Genomic DNA, 22109 nt, shown 5'->3' on the forward strand with positions numbered 1-22109 from the left:
CAAGTCAGTTTTAGAACGGAATGCCTTCAACTGAAATGTGTCTTCCACATTTAACCCCTCTGAATCAAAGAGGTGCGGGGGGCTGTCTTAATCGACTGCCTTGCTAAGGGGCAGAACGACAGATTTTTACCTTGTCAGCTCGGGGATTCGATCCAGCAACCTTTCGGTTACTGGCCCAACGCTCTAACCACTAGGCTGCCACTATACCTCATATGTTGGTTTTGACACTAGGCTGTTGGTTTACCAGGGAGGGAGAATCCACAACAGGAAGGAAAGGCTATCCCCGTATTTCTCGCCCATACAACTTGAAGCCCCCCACCACCAGGTGCAGCAGAAAGCAACTTCCTTTCCCCAGTGCTGATAAGACTCCTCTGGCCTAATGTTCCTGGGAACAACTGCCCTGATTGTTTGTGTGTCTGTTCTCTGGGGAGGAAGATAAGTGACTGTGGATGCATGGCTACGACAAGCCATCTCCTTTGTCTGTGTGGTGTTTGATCTCGGCATTTGCACCCCCCCTATACAGGAAGTGCTGTCATTCGCCACCGCCAACACCTAGCAGAGATGTGACCCTTTACCTTTACAGTTTACAGGTGTCACGTTTAAATGCCAGCTGTGCTAGCTACGCGTCATTGCTAAGCACTACCTCAACGTTTAGAGAGAAAGTGTGCGATGCTGAGGATGAATTTGAGCTCAGTTCTGGTTGCTACCATGGAGGCCTTTTCTGTGTAACGAGACCTGTTAATACAACAAAATCTGGAATTGTATGAATTGCTTGTTTTTGTCTAAAGTTTTCCACCTAACAAGTTCTGCAGATAACATGTTTTTTTTTTTTTATGTTTACGTTTTTAAGCAAAAAGGCCTAAACGATTTGGACGTCAGACAAAAAAATAATTTCCCCATCGTCATTTGTGCCTGTCTTGATGCTTATATGTTTCACACTGCTTGAATCAACTTCAGAAGAGGAGGAATTTGATTTTGTTCAAACTTGCCTAAACATTCAAAAGCTGCTCGCTGCTGTTGCATTTCTGTGTAGAACAGTTACTAGTTAATGCTGTACAGCCCATGGCAGAAATGTTATCCCCAAAAGTTCACGCAGGTTTCACATAAAGACACACAATTCCCCAAATAATACCTCCATCCCCACCCAGACATCCAGGAAGTTGAAAAATCAACTCCATTTCTCATCAAATAGTATTCATGACACCTCTTCAACTGTCCGTGACTCCATTTCCCTCAACAACCCCCCCCCCCCCCCCCCCCCCCCTTACACCAGCCACTGTCAGGAAGACGTAATGATCATTATAGAACATTAGATTAAGGAAAACACTACTTCTTTCCCCTCCCTGAGTATCTGAGGAAATGGGTGGAAACCCACACGCTGAGATAAAATAGAAATGAAGGGATCTTTTAATAGCTGCTCTAAGAAGCTCCTATTAAACCATGGTGAAAACAGTGCTTTTTCATTGGTGTTTTCTTTGTTTGTTGGGAAAGCAGTAAAAGCTCTACCGAAGGTCATTCTTCCAGAAATGGAGATAGGATATGTCCTTGTCAGGCTCACGCCAGCCAACTATGGAGCAGGCTAGTGCATCAGACAACAACATCAATTGCAACTGAGGAGTAGGTTGCTCTTTGTTTCATAATCAGGAGTTTTAAGATTAAGCTTCAAAGCTGAAGCATGTCAGTTTTTAATAATACAGAACCACTTCCTATTGGACTTCCATTGTCTTTCAAGTACAGAACCACTTCCTATTGGACTTCCATTATCTTTCAAGTACAGAACCACTTCCTATTGGACTTCCATTGTCTTTCAAGTACAGAACCACTTCCTATTGGACTTCCATTATCTTTCAGGTACAGAACCACTTCCTATTGGACTTCCATTGTCTTTCAAGTACAGAACCACTTCCTATTGGACTTCCATTATCTTTCAAGTACAGAACCACTTCCTATTGGACTTCCATTGTCTTTCAAGTACAGAACCACTTCCTATTGGACTTCCATTATCTTTCAAGTACAGAGCCACTTCCTATTGGACTTCCATTGTCCTTCAAGAGTGGCTGATATGTACAACCAGTTTGTTCTCCAATTCTTGCGTCTGGGTTGGAATGTGAAGGTAGGTCTGGTTCTTTTGCACAGGTCACAGCTCTCTGACGGCGCTGCCTAGTGCCTTTGCCCTACAGAGTAGACCGGTTGGTGTGAGTATTGTCTAGTCCAGGGGTGAGAAATAATTTTGGCTCAAGGGCCCCATCGGGATTTCCAAATTCGGATAATATTTATTTAGTCAAAAGCAATTTGCGTTCTGGACTGCAAGGCCATATGTTGCCCACCCTTGGGCTAGTCCAACAAAGAGCATGCCGCGTCTACTGTCACGCTCGCAGACGTAAAGAGTGGAAAAAGCCAACCATGCGGAAACTCATTCATTATTTAGTGGGACTGCCTGTCTAAGCACTAACTTACCTCATATTACATTTTAGTCATTTTGCAGATGCCCTTATCCAGAGCGACTTACAATTAGTGCATTCATCCTAAGATCGCTAGGTGAGACAACATATTGCAATCATAGTACATTTTCCCTTTATCAGCAAAGTCTGTGCTAGTGGGGAAAAGACATTCTGCTTTTTTATTTTCTTTTTTCTACCTCCTACCCAGGCTTTTTGGGTATGTGAAAATGTTCTATGCCCAAATGCCATGATGTCACACTCATTTTGGCTTTTCATCCAGCGTGCCAAGTAAAGGCCCTGGCAGGAGCCATGCCCAGCACTGTACCACTACACCAGCTCTCTGGTCACCACTACAGCCTCTGATTGGATCAGGCCAGGAGACACCTAGCCCATAAACCAACCGGCCAATCATCTGAAGGTGACTCAGCAGAAAAGCTAAATGAAATTTAAACCGAGCTGAATTTGTTCAATAAAAGTTGCCCTGCTTGTTCCTACTGACTTGAATAAGTCTAGGGATTTATGGGGAAACGAGCTAACTTGTATAGCTCTGCATAAGTCTCAACATGCACTTGCACATTTAAATCCCGACTCCCCTCAGGATCATTGTCTTGCTCCCATTGAGGGCAGATGTTGGCTCTAGATGTGAGGGATAAACAGATGGATTAATGATTCAACCACATCTAATTGAGATGAATGGAAGCATCCTGTTTGGTGGAACGATGCTGTTCTTCTTAAAGAAAGAGAGCAGCTTAATCTCTGCCCTTTCAGATTGGGGCTGTGTGCGGTCGTTGTTTGTATAGAAGACTAAACCCTTTGCCATATCATCTTGCTGTGAGGTACTTCACAGTGACACGGTACACCTAATGTTTCTGGGTGGATGGTTCTATAGGTAGTAAGAAGAGGATCAAGACTTGCCAATGAGATGTACAGCAAAACCAACTCTCTACCCACCCAGTCCATGTCACTTGGTGCTGTGCAAGGAGAAATTGCAGGCGAAAAGCACCCTGATTCTATTCGACTTGTCCAAACAAACTCACACAATATTATCCAAAGTGTTGTCAAGTAAATGTTTGCTTGGGAACATTTGTAGCGTGGGAGGGTTGGGCTACTCATTTTTCATTTCCAGAAATAACCATGATGTGTTCCTCCTATGGCTTTCAGCATGACTGCCTCTTAGCTGCAGCCTCCAACCGACCTAGTCTTACAAGCACCGCTGCTCGCAGAGAAGAGATGAGAGGAGAGACCTCCCCCGTCCTCTCATGTGTTTATTGAAAGAACTTTGTTCCAGAGCAGCATTATCTGTAGCCCTTTTCCCATACACCGGCATAGATGGATCAGTCACATGACGGGTCTGTAGGCGTGTCATACGCCGGCATAGATGGATCAGTCACATGACGGCTCCTTAGGCATGTCATACACCGGCATAGAAGGATCAGTCACATGACAGCTCTGTAGGTGTGTCTGCAGGCAGTCAATGTGCTCTAGGGCTGACTGGCTGGGACAGGTTGACAGGGACAGGTTGCTGTTAAGTTGGATTTTTCTCTGCCCTTCTTCCTCTCGCTCGTTCACCACAGGACCTAAACACGGGACCGTTTCTACGGTGATTCTCAAAATACTGAATGTTTTAGTTATACTTAATATGTGCCCTTAATATAATATCTTCCTTTGTCTCCAAAGACGTACCAGCTTCAACTTAATATTTTATTGTGAGGGTTGCAGTGACGTGCTCTCCCCAGCCCCGGGGGGGAAAGAAAAAAGAAAAGGTAATACAATCGTATATCAAGGATGTTTGGACAGGTGGATGGCTGGATGTATCCAGATATTGCCCAACCCTAGTGAAGGTTGCTCAAACGATCTTTCTCTTCCATGGACTTAATAAATATTGACTGTAATAACACACAACGCTGCTTGATATAGACCTACTACATCTTCACAGTATGAACTTATTTTCTCTCTGGGAGTTCAGTAAGTTTGGAAATTCCCCTGCATATCAGAAAATCCCTGTGGGCATGTCTGGACTTGTTTCAGAGAGAACAAGAGTTTCCTTGTATTGTCAGCTATTGGTGGTTGGCATTTTCCAGGCTACCCAAACTCCTTTCTCCGGCCAAACGCTACAACACGCCCACGGACGTTAGTTGCTTCTCCGCAATGAGTCTGGATCTAATCACCTCCCCAATGATTTATAGAACGCAAACACATTCTAACCGTTCGGATTGGTCCCAGAAACTGATGGGTTGGACCAGAGCCAGAACACACGTGGGTAAAGCAGTTTTTTGAGAATGTGTCACTGGCTTTGATACTCTGCTTTGGTTAGAAATTATCTAATGACTGTTTTGTACAACACCCCTCATTCTGACATCCCCCACAAACAACTTTTAATGATGGCAATCTCAGACTGTAGCGAACAAAGAGCAGTGGAAGAATTCAGTTTGAGTCGTCAGGCAAGGTTGGCATATGGTAGTAGTTTTTAAAATGGTGCAACAGTTGAAACATTTTTATTTGGTTAAAACATCTCAATACTATGAGTAGAGTACAGGAGCACCTTGTTCAGAATTATAAGCACAGTGCTGCAGTGTTATGAGAATATCTGATGTGCGCACAATGGCTTGAAAGTGGATACTAATGGTTCATCAAAGCGCTCTCCCGCCAGCCAATCCTTCCCATAAATTCATGTTTTATTGCCGTAAGGCCCAGGCTGCTCAGTCATCTGTCCAGGATGGATGAGTCTGCTTCCGCTGCAGTAATGACTTGTTTGGCCACCTGTGTCGCTCGTATTTTAGGCCTGACAAACTAGATTTGGTGAGGTAAACCTGTCCTTTTATTGTCTCCCTGATTATGATATGTCATTGACAGAACTGCACATCAGTCTACAGCAGGATCAAAATGTCCCAGTTAGCTAAATCTATTCCACCATGCATCTTCTGCCCCTTGGCAGGGAAATGGAGGTCCTGTTTGAAGCCTCTTATTAGCCCTTGTTCACAGCTCATCCCCATGGTGCCACTTGGTTTTTCACTCCTGCCTTGGCTCCCCGCGAGCACCCGAGATGTCAATGCCTACTCCTGTTTCACAATTGGCAACCTACAAAACAGGCTAATTGGCCCCCGACACAGCACAAAATAGAACCTGTTCCAGCTGTTTATTCCCCCCTAGTGTACATTGCCTTCAGAAAATATTCACACCCCTCGACTTTTTCCACATTTTGTTCTGTTACAAAGTGGGTTTAACATTGATTTAATTGTCAATTTTTGTCAACAATCTACCAAAAGTAGTCAGTCAAAGTGGGAAAAAAATTCTAACATTAGTTATAAATTACTGAAAAATCAAACACTATCTTGATTCGATAAGTATTCAACCCCCTGAGTCAATACATTAGAATCGCCTTTGGCAGTGATTACAGCAGTGAGTCTTTCTGGGAAAGTCTCTAAGCGCTTTCCACACCTCCAGTCATGTTTGTGCCTGTGAGATTTAGTCTTAGTAGAAGTGTTGTCTTCTCTTCTCTAGCAGTTGAAATGCAAACAAAAACAACCTAGCTTGTGAATAAAACAGCATAATTTGCCAAGAAACACAAGGACAAAGTCTCACTTCAGCAGACATCCGGTTTATGCCTGTGCGCAGCTCTTCACGTGCGCATAGCCGCCAGCCAGGCAGTGTTGCTGCGCGAGATGGAATAGGCTATAGGATTCGTAGTTCTTTGACTTTGTATGATTAATTTACCAGCTATGATACAAAACAGCAGAAATACTATGAAAACAGCTGCTGCAGCATTTATTTTACTGCAAATGTGATCGTACTTAACTATTTTTATTGACAAATGCGAGTGAAATGCTCACACTGTGGAGCCCTGACCACCCGCCAACGTGCCTGGTGAAATAGACATCTTACCCGCCAATGTCAAAATCTACCCGCAGGTAGCGGGTGTTCATTTTAGGCCCTGTTGGTTGTTGATCATTACTAGACAACCATTTTCAGGTCTTGCCATACATTTTCAAGCATATTGAAGTCCTCACGGTCTTCTTGGTAAGTAATTCCAATGTAGATTTGGCCTAGTGTTTTACGTTATTGGCCTGCTGAAAGGTGAATTTATCTCCCAGTGTCTGGTGGAAAGCAGACTGAACCAGGTTTTCCTCTATGACTTTGCCTGTGCTTAGCTCCATTCAGTTTCTTTTTTATCCTGAAACTCCCCAGTCCTTAACGTTTACAAGCGTACCCATAACATGATGCAGGCACCACTACGCTTGAAAATATGAGGAGTGGTACGCAGTAATGTGTTGTATTGGATTTGCCCCAAACATATTACTTTGATTCAGCACAAAGTGAATTGCCCTGCCACATTCTTTGCAGTATTACTTTAGTGCCTTGTTGCAAACGGGATGCTTTTTAATTTTTTTATTCTGTACAGGCTTCCTTTTCACTCAATTAGGTTAGTATTGTGGATGTTGTTGATCCATCCTCAGTTTTCTCCTATCACAGCCATTAAACTCTTAACTGTTTTAAAGTCACCATTGGCCTCATGGTGAAATCCATGAGTGGTTTCCTTCCTCTCCGGCAACTGAGTTAGGAAGGACGCCTGTATCTTTGTAGTGACTGGGTGTGTTAATACACAATCCGAAGTGTAATTAATAACTTCACCATGCTAAAAGTGATATTCAATGTCTTCTTTTTTTTATTTGAACCCATCTGCCCTTTGCGAGGTATTGGAAAACCTCCCTGTTCTTTGTGGTTGAATCTGTTTTGAAATTCACTGCTCAACTGAGAGACCTTACAGATAATGGTATGCGTGGGAAATTGTATGCGTAGCAAATGAGGCAAAAGGGGTGTGACTACTTTCTGAAGGCACTGTAGATGCTAGCTGATAATACTGTCTCACTCATTCTGTCAGATTTTTTTATTTCCTTGTGTCATTGGATCTTGTTCTCTAATTTACCAATCAGGGGTTGGCAGTGATTGTGCTGGTTCTTAAAAGTTCACTTTCTCAGTTATTTTGAGTTCAGGTGACCAATTTCTACTGGGGGTTAGCCATGAATAATGAACAAATCATTATACACCATCAGATCGATGAACTGGATAGGAAAGCATTTCTTTTTAAATTTCTTGAAGTTTAGCTGTATGGTTTTTGTTTTGAATTGTTTGACTGTATTGTTTTGTATGTTGTGTAGAGGTCACCGTCTGGGCAGCAATAGCCTACTTCCCAATAATATGATTCGACTTGTGACTGTGGGAAATGTTTGTCATCTGTTAAAACAAACAGAGAACACTGCCAACATTGAATGTCAGACATTCTCATCCAACCATTGATTTTTACAGATTTTGAGAATTTTCACCTCTACAGCTTTAGCGATTTAGAAAATACTTGTGTTGATTTGAAAAATGTTGCCTATGCAATATTTAACTGAGTCAATTGAATGCTTTGTATTTTTGTTAAGAGTTTGAGTTCTTCACAGAATCAACTCACAGCCTACACATGAACTCCTTTGTGATTTTTACCAGTGTCGATGCTCAATACCAGTGGTCTAAAATAATTTAAAGTACTGCTTAAGTCGTTTTTGGGCTATCTGTACTGTGCTTTACTATTTATATTTTTGACAACTTTTTACTATTACTCCACTACACTCCTAAAGAAAATAACGTACTTTCTACTCCATACATTTTCCCTGACACCCAAAAGTACTCGTTACATTTCGAATGCTTAGCAGGACAGGAAAATGGTCAAATTCAAACGCTTATCAAGAGAACATCCCTACTGCCTCGGTTCAGGCGGACTCACTAAACCCAAATGCTTCTGGCTATCTGTAAAAAAATTAAAAATAATAATAAATGTGCCGTCTGGTTTGCTTGTTATAAGGAATGTGAAATGATTTCAACTTTTACTTTTGATACTTAAGTATTTTTTAGCAATGACATTTACTGTTGATACTTACGTATATTTAAAACCAAATACTTTTACTCGTATACTATTTTTCTGGGTGACTTTCACTTTTTTTAATTGAGTTATTTTCTATAAAGGTATCTTTTACTCAAGTATGACAATTGGGTACCTTTTCCGCCCGTGCTGAATACATCGCTGCTGACACTGGCCATACACAACCTAAAGCTGTGTTCATCACACAACCTTCAGAAAGTCAACATATGAGCCCTCTACAACAGGGGTTCCCAAACTTCTTTTCACTCAGGCCCCGCCTTCCAGCATTGGGGAACATCCCACGTCTATTTCTATTGGCACAAGCACTGTTCATGACACACATTGTTCACACACCTCTTGTTGGCATAGAGAACGTTTTGCAGGTTTAAAGCTTATTTCCTGCAATTTTACACGTTGCCATTCTGCCTAATGTGTATTCATGTGTTAGAGTGACTCAAACATTACAACAAAATCTTGGGGGTAACAGAAAAATGTTTCCTGACATGGGCTAGTTGATCTGCAGATTTCTTACATGTTTTAAATATCTCTCTAAGGTATGCAATGACTGACATGTCAAGAGGAAAACTGATGATGCACTACCCAATTTCTAAATTGAACCTTTTGCATTCTACTATTACAACTTTCAAGAGTAAGTTGAAAGCGTAACTTAGTTGTTATTTCAAACACAGTTTTCTAAAGCAGACAAATTATCCTGCAGCAATGGGAAGTGTGGATTATCATTATTATTATTATTATTATTATTATTAATGGACATTTTTGTAGTGGTTGATATGTTTTTCGTAAGGGAAAATCAAGTCTGAAATTTCAAAGTGGAAATTACAAACTTTAGAAGCCTTTTTAAACATCAAATACACTGGACATTTTAAATCTCCTACATTGTGGGAAAGTTCTCATGCAACAGGGTGATCAAATTTAAGATCCTACATCTGTAGCCTACATAGAGCATTAGTCTCAACACACTGCAGTCAGTTGACCCTGTTTGAACAGTGCCATCCATCTCCGCAGGCTGTTTGGGTTTAGACTACTCCTTTTCCTCTGGTTAGTGCATACCTGGCAGGCATCGGTCTCTAAACCTCTGAACGTCCGTGTCTGTGCTACTCCTCCCATCTGGCTGATCAATGATGACTGTGGCTGCCCTGGGTTCAACCTCTCATCGTCAGGCGAGGCAGAAATAACATGCAAGGCTTTCCCCCCCCACAAGGCCACTCTACAGCTCCTCTCATTCCCAGCACTTCAATTCTGCTTTCAGTGCATGGGTCCACAGGAGTGTAACACAATTCAAATGGTCTATTGAAACTGGTCAGACCAACCTACATGTGGTTTACTATGTCAGCAGGAAACAAGGCAATAACTAGAAGCTGCCTTTGTATTGTTCTAATAGTCCTCTTCTCCTGCGGTCTCTTTCAGCGGAAGGCCTGCCCCAGGTGTTCTACTTTGGGCCCTGTGGGAAGTATAATGCCATGGTTCTAGAGCTGCTGGGCCCCAGTTTAGAAGACCTCTTTGACCTTTGTGACAGGACCTTCTCACTAAAGACTGTATTAATGATTGCCATTCAGCTGGTGAGTTCCCAACATCAAATAATGCTATATTTACCAGATGTGTTCAAACTGGTGTGCAATTCAAAGGTGGAGATCAATTTAATTTAAATCGGACAATTTAGGAGAACTTAAAATGTGGTAATTAAATGTTTTTTCCCCAATTCATGATTTGGAAAGGGGCTTTTTTTAAGTGATGAATTCATCCCCGGAAAATAATTGGATTATAATTGACCCCAATCCTGCTGAGATCAGATTTTTTTGGTTGAGTTTCTGTTTCCTTATTGAACCCTGATTGATTAACTTATTGGTCTAGTCTGTGTGTACCCATGCAGAGTTCCGTAGGCCACTCTGTTACTGACTGTCCTGTGACTTTCCTATTCAGATCTCCCGGATGGAGTATGTGCACTCTAAAAACCTAATCTACAGAGACGTAAAGCCTGAAAACTTTCTCATCGGACGCGGAGGATGCAAAAAAGACCACATTATCCACATCATTGACTTTGGCCTGGCCAAAGAGTACATCGACCCTGAAACCAAAAAACACATCCCGTACCGGGAGCACAAGAGCTTAACCGGGACGGCCCGATACATGTCCATCAACACACATTTGGGAAAAGGTATGTCTGGTTTGCCAAGAATTTCAAAGGGGTGATTTACGTAAATGTTAGACACTGCTTTGTCAGCATGCTAGTGTTGTGAAACCTGGTTATGAGGTGTTTATACTTTTCGATAAATCATGTCTCCTTGGATTTGGCCAATGAGTAGGCAACATTTCTTTGTCAAGGGCTTTTTTTTATTTTTATGTAAGGTTGGCAAGGTTGCAAATACTAAGTATAACTTAGCCAGGGTTTATGAGTGACTAGGGCCCTTGGACTGTTATCACAAAAAGGGAGGCAGCTTCCCAGAAAAAGGTTGGGGTTAAATCAAGTTAAGGAAATTCTAATCATGGCTCACTGCGTTTTCTTCCTTTTGAAGTGACTCTCACTGGTTTTTGTTAATAGAACAAAGTCGTCGAGACGACCTGGAAGCCTTGGGTCACATGTTCATGTACTTCCTCCGTGGGAGTCTACCGTGGCAAGGACTAAAGGTATGTGACGTCAGCAGGTCCTCTGAGATTTCCCACTTGTGCTGTGTTTGTAGCAACGTACAGATGTTAAACTTTTTTATGTGGTTCTTTCACAGGCTGATACACTGAAAGAACGATACCAGAAGATCGGAGACACGAAAAGAAACACTCCCGTTGAGGTTCTCTGTGAGAGCTTCCCAGGTACAGCCTGACCATTTCTCTCATCCAAATCTGAAGTTGTTTTTAATGCAACACGTTCTGTATTATTATTATTTATTTTTTGATGATGGTAATTTAGCTAGTTGTAGGCCAGAGTGCTTTTGGAGACCCATGACTATGCTTCAGGATGTTGTATTGTTTCTCACATTACTCAATGGTGCAGATGACTCATTCAAATCTACATTGGATGTTTGCTGTTACAGAGGAGATGGCCACCTATTTGCGTTACGTAAGACGGTTGGATTTCTTTGAAAAGCCTGACTACGAATACCTGAGGACCCTGTTTACAGAGCTGTTTGAACGGAAAGGATACACCTTCGATTACACCTACGACTGGGTCGGCAGGCAGATAGTATGTAACTCCACTCACTGACTAATATTGAGGGGGAAACATAGAGCAGGCCTAAGTATTTTAGCTACAATATAACACTGGTTTACTGTTGTACCCCATAGCCAACACCAGTGGGGACTGTCAACATGGACTCTGGGGCATCTGCCATCACGAGAGAGAGCCACCCGCACAGAGACCGGCCCTCGCAGCACCAACCCATTAGGAATCAGGTAAGCTGGACCTCCACTTTCCCAGAGCTGCCAGTTCAACTGGCTCTGGAGACCCCTGATCCACACTGATGATTTGACAAGGGAGTGTCCTAACCACAGTATTATAACGGCTGCTACGTTACCCCTTTAGTTACTATCCCCCCTCTGGAATAGCCTGCCGGAGAACCTGAGGGGGACCGAAACTGTGGACATATTTAACAGGGATCTTAAAACACATTTAACTGCTTTTCCTTCGGGTGCTTTTTAGTCTTTCAGTTGAGATTTTATTTTCTATCCTCTGTTATAAATATTTCATTTGTACAATTTTTTTCTTTTTTTCTGTAAAGCGCATTGCATCCATGTCAATATAAATAAAGCTTGATTTGATTAGAGTAACCTACATCCTCCAACACTGAACCCTCCTCCTCCTCCACCTACTTACTGAAGAGCAAGTTTTAGAATCTGTGGTGGAGGGGGTTTACAGAGTGGGTCCCTTGGGTGTGGTGGGGAGGTACCACAGCAGCTCCAGGCCATAACCCACTGAGTCAGACTCATCATTCCTACTCTGTTAAATAAACAATGGTGGTTGGATCCCACAGCTGCAGCCAACTGCGACGCTTATTAAGCATGCAAGACTGCGGGGCTTATTAAGCATGCAAGACTGCGGGGCTTATTAAGCATGCAAGACTGCGGGGCTTGTTTGACGCACATAATGGCAAAGATGCATGTGTATAAATCTCCTAGCATTTAACGGAACATTAAAGGTATATCTGGGATTTAACTTTTTTGTATTTCCTGGTTCAAAATGTTATGTATAATTGTGTTCCTTACCAAAGTAAGTTTAATGCTAACTTTATTTGCCAGTGCACAGTGGCTTTGAACCCTTTGACAAGCATTTGATTCATAAGGGGCTACCTTAACCTTTTGCACATGCCACCTCTGCATGCATTCCTCAACACTGGCCAAATACCAGAGAGGGCAATCAGGCTTTGAGGAAGTTAACCATCACCTCACCACAGTCGCATCACAATGGGAAATCTCAGTCTGAACCTAGCTCACACATTGAATGTTGCTAGTTGATATGCGGACACTTATATCATTCTTACTCTTTTAAATAAACTGCCAAAAGAGACGTACTGTGGCAAGAAAAAGGTATGTGAACCCTTTGGAATTACCTGGATTTCTGCAAAAATTGGTCATAACATTTGATCTGATCTTTATCTAAGTCACAACAATAGACAAACGCAGTCTGCTTAATCTAATAACACACAAACAATTATATGTTTTCATGTCTTTATTGAAAACACTGTATAAACATTCACCCTGCAGGGTGGAAAAAGTATGTGAACCCTTGGATTTAATAACTGGTTGACCCTCCTTTGGCAGCAATAACCTCAACTGAAGTTTTCTGTAGTTGCGGATCAGACCTGCAAAATGGTCAGGAGGAATTTTGGACCATTCCTCTTTACAAAACTATTTCAGATCAGCAATATTCTTGGGATGACTGGTGTGAACCGTTCTTTTGAGGTCATGCCACAGCATCTCGATTTTGGAGTAGTCATTAGCCTAGGGGTTCACATACTTTTTCCAACCCACACTGTGAATGTTTAAACTATGTATTCAATATAGACAAGAAAATACAATAATTTGAGTTATTAGTTTAAGCAGACTGTGTTTGTCTGTGGTGACTTGGATGAAGATCAGATCAAATTTTTTGACCAATTCATGCAGAAATCCAGATAATTCCAAAGGGTTCACATACTTTCTTGCCACTGTATTCATGTATTACAGTCTCGTTGATTGAATCCTGCATGTAGTCAACTGCCCTGTGTTTATTCTGTCGTGTGATGACTGGTTCACTCAGGGCCAAATCCCAACTTGTGAAGCTCACGCCTTACTCTAACTTAGTTTTGTGTATAGCACCCATTGATTTCAGTGGGGGAGATTTATGCAAAAGTTTTGAGTGGAATGTGCGTAGCGCCAAGTTAGTATCCGGCCCTCGGTCACTATTGCAGTTTCCTGCTTCGCCTTTTTTATTCATCTCTGCTTTGTTTCCTTTCCTTTCTCGTGCCGCTTTGCATGATACCTGGTCACGCCCCCACACACAATTAACCCCCGCCCCCACCCATTCCACCCAAACTTGCAACGACCCACCCCACCCTCACTCCCTTTCCCTTCCATCACCACCACAACTCCCTGAGCAGACGGCAGCTTCTGACCGGAGGGGAGCATGGGAAGTGCAGCCCAGTCGGACAAACTCCTCCTACATGGCCTCCCACCTGGCATCGGACAGGCACGGGGGCTCAGTGCAGGTACACTACTACAACTCCACGTTGACCCATCAGTCCGTTGTCCACTTCCCCCTCCGTCCCCTGTTTCCTCACATGGTGTGCCGGGGTCCACCACAAGTATGTCCATGGCATACGTTACACATCAGTGGCATACTTGAGTCTGGAGGTGTTTGTGACAGAGTTAGAGGTTTGGTGTGTGTGCTCACACATCTTTTGTCCTACAGCTGATAGCCCTTGGTCTTCTTTCCCTGTGTGTTTGGAAAGACAAGCTTCGAAACAGGTCACGACTGGTTATGTCAAACTAATCTGGAGGCGAAAGAAACAAACACCTGTTCAGGTGAGGTGCTGGCTAGCGGAGTAGAACACCTGTTTAGGAGAGGTGCTGGCTAGCGGAGTAGAACACCTGTTTAGGAGAGGTGCTGGCTAGCGGAGTAGAACACCTGTTTAGGAGAGGTGCTGGCTAGCGGAGTAGAACACCTGTTTAGGAGAGGTGCTGGCTAGCGGAGTAGAACACCTGTTTAGGAGAGGTGCTGGCTAGCGGAGTAGAACACCTGTTTAGGAGAGGTGCTGGCTAGCGGAGTAGAACACCTGTTTAGGAGAGGTGCTGGCTAGCGGAGTAGAACACCTGTTTAGGAGAGGTGCTGGCTAGCGGAGTAGAACACCTGTTTAGGAGAGGTGCTGGCTAGCGGAGTAGAACACCTGTTTAGGAGAGGTGCTGGCTAGCGGAGTAGAACACCTGTTTAGGAGAGGTGCTGGCTAGCGGAGTAGAACACCTGTTTAGGAGAGGTGCTGGCTAGCGGAGTAGAACACCTGTTTAGGAGAGGTGCTGGCTAGCGGAGTAGAACACCTGTTTAGGAGAGGTGCTGGCTAGCGGAGCAGAACACCTGTTTAGGAGAGGTGCTGGCTAGCGGAGCAGAACACCTGTTTAGGAGAGGTGCTGGCTAGCGGAGCAGAACACCTGTTTAGGAGAGGTGCTGGCTAGCGGAGCAGAACACCTGTTTAGGAGAGGTGCTGGCTAGCGGAGCAGAACACCTGTTTAGGAGAGGTGCTGGCTAGCGGAGTAGAACACCTGTTTAGGAGAGGTGCTGGCTAGCGGAGCAGAACACCTGTTTAGGAGAGGTGCTGGCTAGCGGAGCAGAACACCTGTTTAGGAGAGGTGCTGGCTAGCGGAGTAGAACACCTGTTTAGGAGAGGTGCTGGCTAGCGGAGTAGAACACCTGTTTAGGAGAGGTGCTGGCTAGCGGAGTAGAACACCTGTTTAGGAGAGGTGCTGGCTAGCGGAGTAGAACACCTGTTTAGGAGAGGTGCTGGCTAGCGGAGTAGAACACCTGTTTAGGAGAGGTGCTGGCTAGCGGAGCAGAACACCTGTTTAGGAGAGGTGCTGGCTAGCGGAGCAGAACACCTGTTTAGGAGAGGTGCTGGCTAGCGGAGCAGAACACCTGTTTAGGAGAGGTGCTGGCTAGCGGAGCAGAACACCTGTTTAGGAGAGGTGCTGGCTAGCGGAGCAGAACACCTGTTTAGGAGAGGTGCTGGCTAGCGGAGCAGAACACCTGTTTAGGAGAGGTGCTGGCTAGCGGAGCAGAACACCTGTTTAGGAGAGGTGCTGGCTAGCGGAGCAGAACACCTGTTTAGGAGAGGTGCTGGCTAGCGGAGTAGAACACCTGTTTAGGAGAGGTGCTGGCTAGCGGAGCAGAACACCTGTTTAGGAGAGGTGCTGGCTAGCGGAGCAGAACACCTGTTTAGGAGAGGTGCTGGCTAGCGGAGCAGAACACCTGTTTAGGAGAGGTGCTGGCTAGCGGAGTAGAACACCTGTTTAGGAGAGGTGCTGGCTAGCGGAGCAGAACACCTGTTTAGGAGAGGTGCTGGCTAGCGGAGCAGAACACCTGTTTAGGAGAGGTGCTGGCTAGCGGAGCAGAACACCTGTTTAGGAGAGGTGCTGGCTAGCGGAGCAGAACACCTGTTTAGGAGAGGTGCTGGCTAGCGGAGCAGAACACCTGTTTAGGAGAGGTGCTGGCTAGCGGAGCAGAACACCTGTTTAGGAGAGGTGCTGGCTAGCGGAGCAGAACACCTGTTTAGGAGAGGTGCTGGCTAGCGGAGCAGAACACCTGTTTAGGAGAGGTGCTGGCTAGCGGAGCAGAACACCTGTTTAGGAGAGGTGCTGGCTAGCGGAGCAGAACACCTGTTTAGGAGAGGTGCTGGCTAGCGGAGCAGAACACCTGTTTAGGAGAGGTGCTGGCTAGCGGAGCAGAACACCTGTTTAGGAGAGGTGCTGGCTAGCGGAGCAGAACACCTGTTTAGGAGAGGTGCTGGCTAGCGGAGCAGAACACCTGTTTAGGAGAGGTGCTGGCTAGCGGAGCAGAACACCTGTTTAGGAGAGGTGCTGGCTAGCGGAGCAGAACACCTGTTTAGGAGAGGTGCTGGCTAGCGGAGCAGAACACCTGTTTAGGAGAGGTGCTGGCTAGCGGAGCAGAACACCTGTTTAGGAGAGGTGCTGGCTAGCGGAGCAGAACACCTGTTTAGGAGAGGTGCTGGCTAGCGGAGCAGAACACCTGTTTAGGAGAGGTGCTGGCTAGCGGAGCAGAACACCTGTTTAGGAGAGGTGCTGGCTAGCGGAGCAGAACACCTGTTTAGGAGAGGTGCTGGCTAGCGGAGCAGAACACCTGTTTAGGAGAGGTGCTGGCTAGCGGAGCAGAACACCTGTTTAGGAGAGGTGCTGGCTAGCGGAGCAGAACACCTGTTTAGGAGAGGTGCTGGCTAGCGGAGCAGAACACCTGTTTAGGAGAGGTGCTGGCTAGCGGAGCAGAACACCTGTTTAGGAGAGGTGCTGGCTAGCGGAGCAGAACACCTGTTTAGGAGAGGTGCTGGCTAGCGGAGCAGAACACCTGTTTAGGAGAGGTGCTGGCTAGCGGAGCAGAACACCTGTTTAGGAGAGGTGCTGGCTAGCGGAGCAGAACACCTGTTTAGGAGAGGTGCTGGCTAGCGGAGCAGAACACCTGTTTAGGAGAGGTGCTGGCTAGCGGAGCAGAACACCTGTTTAGGAGAGGTGCTGGCTAGCGGAGCAGAACACCTGTTTAGGAGAGGTGCTGGCTAGCGGAGCAGAACACCTGTTTAGGAGAGGTGCTGGCTAGCGGAGCAGAACACCTGTTTAGGAGAGGTGCTGGCTAGCGGAGCAGAACACCTGTTTAGGAGAGGTGCTGGCTAGCGGAGTAGAACACCTGTTTAGGAGAGGTGCTGGCTAGCGGAGCAGAACACCTGTTTAGGAGAGGTGCTGGCTAGCGGAGTAGAACACCTGTTTAGGAGAGGTGCTGGCTAGCGGAGCAGAACACCTGTTTAGGAGAGGTGCTGGCTAGCGGAGCAGAACACCTGTTTAGGAGAGGTGCTGGCTAGCGGAGCAGAACACCTGTTTAGGAGAGGTGCTGGCTAGCGGAGCAGAACACCTGTTTAGGAGAGGTGCTGGCTAGCGGAGTAGAACACCTGTTTAGGAGAGGTGCTGGCTAGCGGAGCAGAACACCTGTTTAGGAGAGGTGCTGGCTAGCGGAGCAGAACACCTGTTTAGGAGAGGTGCTGGCTAGCGGAGCAGAACACCTGTTTAGGAGAGGTGCTGGCTAGCTGAGCAGAACACCTGTTTAGGAGAGGTGCTGGCTAGCGGAGCAGAACACCTGTTTAGGAGAGGTGCTGGCTAGCGGAGCAGAACACCTGTTTAGGAGAGGTGCTGGCTAGCGGAGCAGAACACCTGTTTAGGAGAGGTGCTGGCTAGCGGAGCAGAACACCTGTTTAGGAGAGGTGCTGGCTAGCGGAGCAGAACACCTGTTTAGGAGAGGTGCTGGCTAGCGGAGCAGAACACCTGTTTAGGAGAGGTGCTGGCTGAGCTGGCGGAGCAGAACACCTGTTTAGGAGAGGTGCTGGCTAGCGGAGCAGAACACCTGTTTAGGAGAGGTGCTGGCTAGCGGAGCAGAACACCTGTTTAGGAGAGGTGCTGGCTAGCGGAGCAGAACACCTGTTTAGGAGAGGTGCTGGCTAGCGGAGCAGAACACCTGTTTAGGAGAGGTGCTGGCTAGCGGAGCAGAACACCTGTTTAGGAGAGGTGCTGGCTAGCGGAGTAGAACACCTGTTTAGGAGAGGTGCTGGCTAGCGGAGCAGAACACCTGTTTAGGAGAGGTGCTGGCTAGCGGAGCAGAACACCTGTTTAGGAGAGGTGCTGGCTAGCGGAGCAGAACACCTGTTTAGGAGAGGTGCTGGCTAGCGGAGTAGAACACCTGTTTAGGAGAGGTGCTGGCTAGCGGAGCAGAACACCTGTTTAGGAGAGGTGCTGGCTAGCGGAGCAGAACACCTGTTTAGGAGAGGTGCTGGCTAGCGGAGCAGAACACCTGTTTAGGAGAGGTGCTGGCTAGCGGAGCAGAACACCTGTTTAGGAGAGGTGCTGGCTAGCGGAGCAGAACACCTGTTTAGGAGAGGTGCTGGCTAGCGGAGCAGAACACCTGTTTAGGAGAGGTGCTGGCTAGCGGAGCAGAACACCTGTTTAGGAGAGGTGCTGGCTAGCGGAGTAGAACACCTGTTTAGGAGAGGTGCTGGCTAGCGGAGTAGAACACCTGTTTAGGAGAGGTGCTGGCTAGCGGAGTAGAACACCTGTTTTAGGAGAGGTGCTGGCTAGCGGAGTAGAACACCTGTTTAGGAGAGGTGCTGGCTAGCGGAGTAGAACACCTGTTTAGGAGAGGTGCTGGCTAGCGGAGTAGAACACCTGTTTAGGAGAGGTGCTGGCTAGCGGAGTAGAACACCTGTTTAGGAGAGGTGCTGGCTAGCGGAGTAGAACACCTGTTTAGGAGAGGTGCTGGCTAGCGGAGTAGAACACCTGTTTAGGAGAGGTGCTGGCTAGCGGAGTAGAACACCTGTTTAGGAGAGGTGCTGGCTAGCGGAGTAGAACACCTGTTTAGGAGAGGTGCTGGCTAGCGGAGTAGAACACCTGTTTAGGAGAGGTGCTGGCTAGCGGAGTAGAACACCTGTTTAGGAGAGGTGCTGGCTAGCGGAGTAGAACACCTGTTTAGGAGAGGTGCTGGCTAGCGGAGTAGAACACCTGTTTAGGAGAGGTGCTGGCTAGCGGAGTAGAACACCTGTTTAGGAGAGGTGCTGGCTAGCGGAGTAGAACACCTGTTTAGGAGAGGTGCTGGCTAGCGGAGTAGAACACCTGTTTAGGAGAGGTGCTGGCTAGCGGAGTAGAACACCTGTTTAGGAGAGGTGCTGGCTAGCGGAGTAGAACACCTGTTTAGGAGAGGTGCTGGCTAGCGGAGCAGAACACCTGTTTAGGAGAGGTGCTGGCTAGCGGAGCAGAACACCTGTTTAGGAGAGGTGCTGGCTGGCGGAGTAGAACACCTGTTTATTAGGTGAGGTGCTGGCTAGCGGAGTAGAACACCTGTTTATTAGTTGAGGTGCTGGCTGGCTGGCGGAGTAGAACACTTTAAAAAGATGAGGAGAGCCACACTCTAGGAGCTCAGATGAAATGACTAAATTCCCTAATAACCATGACAAACTGACATTATACAACCAGATTGATCCTTGTTGTGTTTGGTGCTGTGATAGGAATGCAGGTTGAGTTGACTTGGTTTAGCAATGCATGTTTTTGATTAAATAAATCCTAAATTTACATTTAAGTAATTTAGCTGACGCTCTTATCCAGAGCGACTTACAAATTGGAAAGTTCATACATATTCATCCTGGTCCCCCCGTGGGGAATGAACCCACAACCCTGGCGTTGCAAGCGCCATGCTCTACCAACTGAGCCACACGGGACCAAATCTTCATCAAATAATTCCCCTGCATTTTAGGGCTTCAGTATAGTGTGATTTAATGGCTGGTGTAATACATTTATGCCGCACATTTTACTCACACCTCTTGATAAATATTCGCAGAGGTTAATTTAAGATTGAAAAGTATATATATTTCTTTAAAATGTGAGACGCTAAAACTGCTTGACAAAGCTTGATAATATTTCAATAAATACGATTTTGATGCAGAACACAATAGATGATATTACTTGCAGTATACATCGTGTGTGTGTGTGTGTGTGTGCGTCATGGACTGGCACTGTTTTTGAGCGGTGAAGTTGTGGAAACGGTCATTGACTCCACCTGACTCAAACCTCTCTCCGTGTGCCACAGGTGGTCAGTTCAACCAATGGGGAGCTGAATGCCGATGACCCTCTGGCAACCCACTCCAACGCACCAATCACAGTCCAGGCTGAGGTGGAGGTGGTGGATGAGGCCAAGTATGTATCAGCTCACCCCTCATCTCTCTCTCTCCTACTCCCTCTGCTTCACCTCTCCTCCTCCATCTCTCTCTCTCTCTCTCTCCCCTACTCCCTCTGCTTCACCTCTCCTCCTCCATCTCTCTCTCTCTCTCCCCTACTCCCTCTGCTTCACCTCTCCTCCTCATCTCTCTCTCTCTCCTACTCCCTCTGCTTTACCTCTCCTCCTCATCTCTCTCTCTCTCCTACTCCCTCTGCTTTACCTCTCCTCCTCATCTCTCTCTCTCTCCTACTCCCTCTGCTTCACCTCTCCTCCTCCTCCTCATCTCTCTCTCTCTCCTACTCCCTCTGCTTTACCTCTCTCCTTACACTGTCCCCTCTGTGTGTGTTGCTTCCTGGTTGTGTACTTTCTAAGCCTGTGTCCTGCGTGTCCCTATTACAATCCTTTGTCTTGGTAAGGTTGGGACTGCTCCTTTATTCCCCCTCCCCCCCAGATATCCTCTCACTTCTCATAAGCTCAGTGCAGCAAGAGAAGAACAAATGAAAACTCATAGAATGCAATGAGCATATCAAAACTCAGTGCATATCATGTAATATCTCTAGGATTACCCAAAATTAGATGGACCTACTGACATTTTTGGTGAATGAAATACCTGTAACATACACAGCATAGTGAATGACAACATTGAGTGTTTTGTCCTTCGATATAATCTAATCCACCAGTGTCTGTTGTCCCCCAGCCTGGTTCCCCTCTAGGTTTCTTCCTAGGTTCCTGCCTTTCTAGGGATTTTTTCCTAGCCACCGTGCGTCTGCATTGCTTGCTCTTTGGCATTGCTGACATAAAGGGCGTTAGAAAATATGTTTGAAATTGTTAGGTGATTGGTTTGTCTCCCACTTGTTCATTCATATACCCTTTTGATATGTTTTCCGCTGGCCCTTTGATTTTCCCGTCATCAATAGACTTCCTCTTTGATATGATCCCACTGCATTGAAAGCCAGGGCCCCAGAAGACAGTTCAATTAATGTGACAACAGGGTTTCCATAGCAATGAGGCGTAAAGCTCTATTTTTCTCTTGTTGTTTCTCTCCTTCCCTCCCTCACTCTCTGGTAATCCTTTCTACATCCGTTCCGAAAGGATTTTGGAAGTCTTGCTTGTGGTAATGAGCGTCCGTGATACAGTATGTTGAAGTAGAGTGAGGTTATACATCAGTTGAATAGTGTCCTTAGAACTAAACAGGTGTAGTTAGCTCTAGAACCTAAGAGTCGGAGCCATTGAGTCTTCAACCTTTTGAACCCTGCCCCCTGTGTCCACTTGTGTATGTTGTGTGTGTGGCATGGTCTGTCCCATCGACTGCTGTATTAATCTGTCTTTTCTCTCTACACTCTTTCTTCTCTGTAGCTGCGTGAAAATGCTCAACCTGTGGTGAGTCCCTCTCTCCTAGTCCATACCATACCCATGGGACAGGACAGGGAGTGGACCAGCCTAGGCTGCTAGTGTAGTTGACTAGTACACACTGTGAAGGGACCCTGCTCTTATACTGTGAAAAACAGATTAAAAAGAGTGATCCATATGTCCACTACTGATATAGGCCAGTGGGTTATAAAAATCATTTTCATGCAAATCTATGGGTTAGGTAATATCTAATGATATCATTCTTTAAATAAAACTGTGCTTTTCATACATTGACTTTAATATAGGCTATTGAGTTCTTTCTGTAAAAAAAGTATATATACACTGCTCAAAAAAATAAAGGGAACACTTAAACAACACAATGTAACTCCAAGTCAATCACACTTCTGTGAAATCAAACTGTCCACTTAGGAAGCAACACTGATTGACAATAAATTTCACATGC

At 45.7% G+C, this 22109-nt stretch overlaps 1 protein-coding gene across 4 annotated transcripts in view; it reads left to right on the forward strand.

Annotated features, from left to right (window-relative positions):
- LOC139574998 (casein kinase I) overlaps positions 1-22109 on the forward strand; it is a 43850-nt gene that overhangs the window by 13946 nt on the left and 7795 nt on the right. Inside the window, exons 5-13 of one of the 4 annotated variants that reach the window (XM_071399873.1) lie at positions 9769-9920; positions 10282-10516; positions 10901-10986; positions 11082-11166; positions 11388-11536; positions 11638-11745; positions 13929-14036; positions 20168-20274; positions 21653-21676. In XM_071399873.1, coding sequence (XP_071255974.1) covers positions 9769-9920; positions 10282-10516; positions 10901-10986; positions 11082-11166; positions 11388-11536; positions 11638-11745; positions 13929-14036; positions 20168-20274; positions 21653-21676 — 1054 coding nt within the window. The remainder of the gene's footprint in view (positions 1-9768; positions 9921-10281; positions 10517-10900; positions 10987-11081; positions 11167-11387; positions 11537-11637; positions 11746-13928; positions 14037-20167; positions 20275-21652; positions 21677-22109) is intronic. The other 3 variants (XM_071399874.1, XM_071399875.1, XM_071399877.1) reach the window with 3 other exon arrangements.

The sequence above is a fragment of the Salvelinus alpinus genome, chromosome 5 (genome assembly GCF_045679555.1).
Source record: "Salvelinus alpinus chromosome 5, SLU_Salpinus.1, whole genome shotgun sequence".
NCBI classification, from domain to species: domain Eukaryota; kingdom Metazoa; phylum Chordata; class Actinopteri; order Salmoniformes; family Salmonidae; genus Salvelinus; species Salvelinus alpinus.